The sequence below is a fragment of the Solanum pennellii genome, chromosome 7, assembly GCF_001406875.1.
Source record: "Solanum pennellii chromosome 7, SPENNV200".
NCBI classification, from domain to species: Eukaryota; Viridiplantae; Streptophyta; class Magnoliopsida; order Solanales; family Solanaceae; genus Solanum; species Solanum pennellii.
This window is the reverse complement of record NC_028643.1, coordinates 65260832-65269848: the sequence shown is the minus strand read 5'-3', so window position 1 is coordinate 65269848 and position 9017 is coordinate 65260832. Positions and strand designations below refer to the sequence as shown.

General features: G+C 29.9%; 1 protein-coding gene across 3 annotated transcripts in view; it reads left to right on the top strand.

The window, feature by feature from the left end:
• LOC107024113 (guanine nucleotide-binding protein subunit gamma 3) overlaps window positions 1–2554 on the top strand; it is a 4600-nt gene extending 2046 nt beyond the window's left edge. For all 3 annotated transcript variants that reach the window (XM_015225012.2, XM_015225013.2, XM_015225011.2), the window contains 4 exons: window positions 531–583; window positions 713–757; window positions 857–901; window positions 2116–2554. In XM_015225012.2, coding sequence (XP_015080498.1) covers window positions 531–583; window positions 713–757; window positions 857–901; window positions 2116–2467 — 495 coding nt within the window. In that variant the 3' untranslated portion in view covers window positions 2468–2554. The remainder of the gene's footprint in view (window positions 1–530; window positions 584–712; window positions 758–856; window positions 902–2115) is intronic.
• The last annotated feature ends 6463 nt before the right edge of the window (window positions 2555–9017 follow it).

The window sequence follows — 9017 nt, the reverse complement described above, 5'->3', positions numbered from 1 at the left end:
CCCCCCCCCCCCCCTCCACATGGGAAACACAGAAAAGGATAAAGGTATTAGATTTGTGCTCACACTTTGGAGGAATCATAATGCATCAGCTTATGAATTTTATCTATGGAAAAGAAGTTTACTTCATAGTTGATAATTACTTATCTCGACCTATCCCTGGATCTTTAAGGCATTTTCAAAATTTGATCCGGATATGTTTGAAAACACTTACTTATAGGATCATCTTCAACTAACCTACAACCAATAAAGAATTGTCGCGAAATAACCTTGATTTTGGCCTCGCATATATCATTGACAGTATGTACTTTAGTTTCTTTGTTGGGATAAAGGAGATACAGGTGTCCATTTTATGTGGTGCATTTTTATGTTCCACAATATGCTAGAGATAATATTGCATATTTACCATAAGCTTGTCTGTACTTTGTTGTGACAAATGTGCAGTATTTTTAATGTTACGAAGTCTTGCTTAAGAGATTTTTGTATGAAGTTATTTCACTTTGCTCTCATTTCAATCCAATTCTTCTGAGCAGGAAGAACTGAAATCCATTGAAGGCCTTCATCCCGCTTCTCGATCCTGTAAAGAGTATGTAGAGAGCATATTTTCTACATTTGCATTTATTTCCACATGCTCTGTATTACTGAAGTCATGTGAAGTGAATTAAGTATGTCCTGTAAAGTGATTCTGTATTGAATGATGTTGACAATTTTGCAGGGTTACAGAATTTGTATCGGAACATTCAGATCCTCTTATACCGACGTAAGATAGTATTCAACTGTCACTTCTACAAGTTTTCTTGAAGTGGATTTCCAGTATTATATTTTACACCTTCTCATTGCCTTTTTTCCGTCGTAGCAGAATAAAGAAGACTCGTAGATCCCGTTGCTTCTGGAAATGGCTCTGGTATGCTAATTTTTTAGCATTTCTTTTTTGGGTTATACTGAGCTTGAAATATGATTGCTGTTCGAGATTCGTTATTGGTTTTATTAAAGTGAGATTCATATAAAAAATAAAGAGATAGGGAGTGATTAGCTTGGCATTAACTGCATGCGAGGACTAAAACTTAAAACATCAGAAACTTTTTATGCATTACTATGAAATGTTCTTGGCTTAATGGATAAAAATTTAGCATCCTGGTAAGAAATTTGCAAAATGTTGCACATAAACTGTTCAGAGATATATTATTTTGTGGGTCATAAGCTAGAAGAGAAGACAGTACATAGAAACCATGGTTAGCTGCAACTGTGATCCAACACAGCTGCTTATTTCTCACATTTTAAGTACTAACATACTGTTAGGGATACTTGCGAGAAGTGAACTAAGCTCTATGTTCAGAGAGAGAGAGAGAGAGAGAATACTATTGGTGGCTCATAAGCTAGAAAATAGATGGTAAATAGTAGTACCCAAAGTTGGTGGGAATTGTGTTTTTTGGTGTGGTCACAATTCATATTTTTATGGATTATGTTTGTGCCCTTCCTTCGCTCATAAGCTTCATGAAATCTAGTTATGGTGATGAACTCCTTTAAGGAAGAGATTTTTTGGTTTTTTTAAAAACATGAAGAGTAGGAAGTTATTTTTGTGCAATTATAGTGCATCGTTTTGTAGTATCCAAGAGTATGGCTTGGTGGTCAATGTAGTGGGTTGAGCACTATGAGGTCTTGGGTTCTTTTGATTTAAAAAAAAGGTTGGTCTCAGATTCAGACACCATGGTTATCAAAAAAAGGATACTGAATATTTTTGTACATAGCCTTCATAATGCCAATTCTTACTGGAAAAGAAAGATTACAGTAAGAAGAGAGTAATTACCCTCATCTGCATTGGTGCAGTCATGAAATATGTGCTCGAGAGATGTTTTCAAGCCTTGTAATCTCAGCTCTGATGAAGTGTGTTATTTTTTCATCAAGGAAGATAACAATTAAGAGGTTACATCTTTACATAGACACGTATTTTTCTATGTTTAGTCAAATTAGCATGTTTCCAAGAGCTAAACAAATTTGCTGCTCTTCTCATTGAGTCGTATGAGACTCATTCAGTTTTCAGGAGCTCCCAAGTAATTAGATATATATTGAATGAGTTTGTGGCTTCTCGTATTGACATAAGTTTCTTACGCATTGTAGTGGCTCTTCATGTTTCAATCTCTCGTGGATTTGTTGCTGGTGCCGATGTCCTAGTATGAAGATGCCTAACTGCTGCTGTAACTGCAATTTATGTAACTGCTGCCCATCTATCAGTTGCTCCATACCTAAGTGTTGTTGTCAATGTTTCTCCTGTCCACGGTCTAAATGCTGCCGCAAGCCTGTCTGCAAATGGAGTTGCTGTAGCTTAAAATGTCCTCCTTGCTTTAGCTGCTCCTCTTGTAGTAACCCATGTACATGTACATGTTCATGTTCTTATCCTAGATGTCCAAAGTTAAATTGTACTTCTTGTTGTAAAAAGTGCTGCTGCTTCTGCCCTTGCTACTTATGTTAGTAGTCATCATAATACTATATCATGCAATAATATTCCTATATCAAAACTGCTTCTATAAAATTGTGAATATATTTGTTTTGAAGTTTCCTTGTTTTATTATTATTAGAATACATGTCAAGTGGAAGTGAATCTTTCTATCGTTAACCTGTCTTGCATCAATCTGTTTTTACCCATATTAAATTTTCTTTTACCCCTTTTATTTTACTTGTTCATTTTCAGCTTCTCTGACTGTCTCCCCACATAATAATTTCTCAGTCATGTCAATCTCTAGTCATTTAATCCATATTTGTATAGGGAAAGTTATACCGATAAACAAATATATACTAATTTATTAGTTAAAATGTTATAGTTTGTCTTAATTAAAATTTGTAACCTATTTTTAACTATAATTACATGGCTTGGTTTTTTTTCTTTTCTGTAGTTCGCACATTTGTATAATTTGGATAATATAATGTAACTATCGGGTTCTATCGTTATATAAAAAGTCAACAAGGGAAAACTTTTTCATAATATTTGAATTTTTTTCAACCTAGTCCATATTTGAACGAAATCAGTGTCTTTGAGGTGTGGAAAAATTGGTAACAATCGGGTGATGTATTTTTTTAAATTTAATTTCATGAGTAATTAGATAACTCGTTAAAGAATTCGTACAACTTTACGAAAATTGAATTCAGGCGTGTAGAACTCCGAAAATTGGTCTTAGCGTGGAAGGTATTTTCTGAGTGTCATGGTTTAGAGGTGTGTTGTGAAATGAGGATTTTGGAATTCTTGAGATAGCTCTGTCTCGGGAATCCCGCCCTGGCGGGCATTTTTGCCACTCTGGCGGGGCCGCCTTTGCGGCATGGGCGTCGCTATGGCGGGCGAGACGCGACTTGATTTCATTAGGCATAATACATATATTGGACCCTAAACTTGGCTTCAAATTTTAACTTTGACCTCCAACTTTCATAATGCACAAACAGACACTTTAACTATTCAATTTTTAAATAAATAAACACATGAGTCCTACATGGCACAATACACGCAAGACTAGGACAAAAAATGACATGTATGACATGTGTGTCTATTTGTTCAATTTTATACAAGTTTAAGTGTCTACTTGTGCATACCCAAAATTGAGGTGCATAAATGTGATCGGAAGCCAAGTTAAAGGGCATTATTTATGTATTATGTCATTTCATTAATACACCCTAAACGACCTTAGTCTGCACTTTTCGATTTTTAGAGCTAAGGAACAAACCTTAGGTGACTCCTACTCGTTTTCCACCATTCTTGAGGCAAAAGGTAAGTTTTTCACTCCCTGAATTCATTTTTTCGATTCGTAGTACGTAATAAAATTGGTTAATATCAATGGGGAAAGGTTTTGTTATAGATCCTATGGTGGAAACAACCCAAAATTGGGTACGTGGGATCATGGATATGATCTAGAGTTCATGAAATTGTTAAAAATTTGGTTAGTGAATGTGTATTGATTTCCGTATTGTATTGGGTGGTTGTAGACCAAGAACCAGCGGAACGAATTCGGAAAGGGAACGGTCAAGACTCTTAGGGTTTCAGGTTTGGTTCGAGGTAGGTGATGGTTGTGATTTTGTGATTGTGTGATGTATGCATGCTCTTGATTCATTATGATACTTGTACGTATATGAATGTTGAATTATTGGTCACACTTGTTATAAATGAGATAGACGAATGATTATATGCCATGAAAAATCACTCTTGATTGTATGACTTGAAAGTATATTTGTGTTTGTGATTGTGGTGTGTTGATAATCAAATTGTCATGTTCCGGCATAACTAACTTGATCGGTTTCCACGTTTCGACATAAAAATGGAATTGAATTGCCACGTCAGCTAACAATTATGACCCTTAACTTTGGATGTGCATAAGTAGACACTTAAACTTCTACAAAATTAAACAAATAGACACATTCGTCCTACATGGCACACTACATAACAACTTTGTGTCCTATGTGGCATCCTACATGTATTATGTCATGTAGGACACGTGTGTCTACTTGTTCAAGTTTATACAAGCTTAAGTGTCTACTTGTGCACATTCAAAGTTGAAGGGCATAGTTGACCAATGAAACTAAGTTAAGAGTCACATTTATGTATTATACCAAATAGATTTGTTGTTATTTTGATTAATTGATGATTGAAATTTTGTTCTTTATAGTATATAAAACTTATATATCAAATTTGAACTTATTTGGAGTATATTTTGCGTTAAAATTTGAAAGATAAAAATAGTATTTCTTCAACAAAATTTCAGATCCACCTGAAATTTTAGCCAATTTCACATGTAAGCAATCATAAATGGAAAAAATGATACGTTGAACTTATGTTTCAAATTTAAACAAAATAAAATAGTATTGCAAGAAAATCATATGCTTACGTCTGAAATTTTAGTCAATTATAATATATATTTCAGATATATGATTTAGAGAAAGGAAAATTTTCAAAATAATAATATTTTAGCTTTTAGTTGGACTTCTTTGCAATATGTTCATTATTTATTTAAAATGTCATTATTTTAGTTTGTTAAGGAATTAGTTATGCATTTATTTTATTTCAATTAATTTGAAAGAATACAAATAATTAATAACAGAGAAAATTATGGAATAAAAAATTTCAAAAAAAGCAAAATAGATTTTAAACACAAATTAGTTACGTTTTGAAAAAAGCAATAATAGTCATCCTTTTGTTGAGTGTTTTTTTTTTTTTTGCTTTCTTCTTAAAAACATAAGAAAAATAATTAAAATAATTTAGTTTGTCTTCCGAATCATTCATCTGATAACTTTCAAAGTTTCTTCGAGTTGAATACAACATATATTTGAAACATAATGTTTCAAAATTGACGATCATAAATGTGTCACATCCCGTGAATAATTGAAAAACTCAAGTATTTTTTTTGATTTTTTTATTTGTTTGGATGAGATATTCATATATGTAGAGTGCAAGAGTGTTTTTTTCTTCTTCTAATTGAATCAGTGAAATCTTTGTATGTATTGAGATTTATAGTTTTTCCGAATATTTTGTATTCAAATTATGATGTAAAACGAATGAAATTGTTTTTTGTTATAGTTTAGTAGTTGTTTTTTCTGTTTGAATGCATACAATAATTTGTATCCCATTAAGTTAATGTAACTAATCAATCATGAACTATATGTTGAATACAACAATATATAAACAAAAAGGTGAGATGAGAATATAAAAATTATAGATACAAAGTGAGATTGAATATAAAGTTGTTAATACGAAAAGAAATAGTTCTTCATTTGAAATACAAAGTGACTTTGAAAGATAAAATATAAACTAATTGATCATGAACTATATGCTGAAATATGAATACAAAAATGAGATGAATATACAAAGTTATAAATACAAAGTGAGATTTAATAAAAAGTTTTGAATATACAAGAAATACTCTCTTAATTTGAAATACAAAGTGACTTTGAAAGGTAAAGTAGACACATAAAATACAAAATTTTTTAGTTTACAATTCGGTAGAATACAAAACTAAAGAGAAATACAAACTTTTTCATGTATAAATTGAGATTGAAATACAGAATGAATACCCAATGAAATATAAAGTTGTTAGCATACAGTTAGGACGAATACAAATTAAGAAGGAAATACAAACATGTCGGTATACTAATTGAGATTGAAATACAATGTAAAAACAAAAAATGTAAAACTTTTTGATATATAGATAGAATGGATACACAAATAAACTATTGATTCATACATTGTAGACATACATATGTTCTCCCCGAATCTAAAATCCTAAAAGCAAATACAAATATATTAAAAATCAAACAAAATAAAAATATGAATGAATTTGTAGATTCTAATTAATTTGAAATATTAAAACTAAATACAAAAAATTGAAAAAAATTATTTAATCGACTAAAAATATGAGATGTATAAATATTAGATGATTATGTAAACAAACTTGCATAAAAATAAAAAATATTAACGAAAAATCTGCAATATGTGTAATGCGAAATATAAATCATAAACATTGATATTGAAATCCGTAATACATAGAATCTAAATACATACCATGATCGGTGATCTTAAACATCAAATCAAAATAAATCTAAATAAATAATGGAAATTTACCTTGCCAATCGATAAATTAACTTTAATTAATAAAGAGATTTCGTTTAACTATAGAGAAAATTTCTTGAATTAAAATATATATTTTGATGACCAATTTGTGAGCACCTTCAAGAAAGAGATCTGGAAACATGAAAAAGTGCTAGAACATGAAAGGTGGGCGTAGAAACGTGAAAGGTGAAGAAGAAAGGTTATTGGGTATTAGATTAATCAGGAAGAGTGAAATTCCAAGAAAAAGGAGCAAGAATTCACTTAACTCTATTAAGTAAGAAAATAAAGAAATTTTGATGATTGGTAGTAGTGTCTCTTTAAATTGTATCAATGGTGGATGCTTTCAATTTGCTTCACTGGTATTTTAATTGGTAAAAGATATGGTAATTTCATTTAGTAAGAAAAGAGAATCATAAATTATTGGATATAATAAAACTAGAATCCTAATAACCTTATATTACTATATTTGATATTTATATTTTATAAAATAAAAAATATTAATAAAAAAAATAGCCTTAAAAGTATGAGTCAGTGTACATTGATGATGGATACAATTTAAACTCAAATCTGAATACATATTATTTTCTAAAATATTGTCATTCTGACATTTTAAATAAATATTTTAAAGAGTTATTATTTTAACTAAATATTTTAGATATTATGACTTAATTACTAATTTTTCCAATAAATTATCCGAAAATAACAAGCATTTACTTGTTAGCATGAAAAATTAAGGGATGGACATATATTTATACTCCTATATTGTAATAGCTTAGATTAAACTTCTTTTTATTTATTAAAGAATGATTAGTTTTAATGATTAAAAATAAAAATGATTAATATTTTAATGATTAAAAATAAAGAATGATTAATATTTTAATGACTAAAGATATGATAGTCAAAACACATACCTTCTCAAGAGGCATGTAAACAAAAAGGGGACTTGCATAAATTCCTCTAGTTTAAAGGTTAATTACTTAGATATACTCTAGTTTGCAATTACATATCTTACTAATTTTTGGTGTGTCTAGACACGTCTAGATATGTCCAGATACATTAATTTCGGAATACATGAGTTCAAAATAAGGTGTAATTTGTTCTACATACATTGTATCCAAGTAGATTCACATGTATTTGGAATATAAAACAATCTTACTCACCTCTCTCTCATCTCCCTCGCCACTCTCCTATGTATTTGATATCCCAAATACATATGAGTCACACCAAATACATAGATATACATGTATCTAGTGTGATTCACATGTACCCAAGATACATAACGAATCTTGCTCACCTCTCTCTCTATTTTAGTGTATCTGGTAGGAAAAATACATGTATCTAAGTGTATCTTCCTCAATATATGATAGGAAACTCTTAATTAGTAGTAAGATATGTAATATTTTGATAGTATAAATAATAAAGATATGTATGATAGCGAAGTATGTTTAATTATGTAATTTTCCTAACAAAACATATGGTAAGTAATGTGGCCCAAAAAGAATAAAATAATATTACATATAATTTATATTTAGAAGTTGCTTTGTCAATATAAAGAAAAATTGAAGGATTTTTCACCTTGAGTAGCTTTCATCACATATATTTAAGATTACAAATAAGAGACAATTAAATTCAAAATAGATTAAAATAAATTTGCATCAATAATGAAAGAAGTGATTAATTAGTTTCTATAACACTCAAATTTGTTTTAATTATAATTATAGTCATGATACATACAATATAATAAAATTATGTATATGGTGCTATAATACATGGTATGTAGCATTTAGTTTGTACACAACTTTTTTTATAGTGTGTACTCATTCTTGAAGCCCATTTCAAATACACTAATCATTTCCTGCATAGTGCAAATTTCCTTGCACACTAGTAATTATATAAATATGGATTGTAATGGGGTATGGTGGGGTGGTTTTAGAGCTATGTGGAGCGAGACAAATTAAGAGTTATGTGGGGCGAGTTTAAAGTTGTGTGGGCGAATCGAAGTAATTATTTTTAAAATTAATACGGAGTGAAATGAATTGCGGATCTAAAGTACCAAAGGTGAATCTGAAGAAAATTAGATCTTTGTAATTAATTAAAAAACAAAGATATAAACTTTTTATATTAAGCTTTGTCTTTAATTTTAACTTTTTTTTTGTTAAATTTAAACTAGATTTGTTCATTCAATTGTTAGTTGTTGAAATATTAATTAGAAACAATTAATTAGCAATTAAGAATTAATTTTTAATTAGAAACAATTGATTGATGAAAAAATGAAAAAAAAAATTCAAATTTATTATTTTTCATATTAAATTCAATTAAAAACGAAAAAGAACTTTAAAATTTATGCGGCGGTCCATGCGGGATGGGGCAGTTCAAAATATTTGCGGTTGAGCTCAACCTGCGCCATCTCACTTCATATCCAATATATATATATANC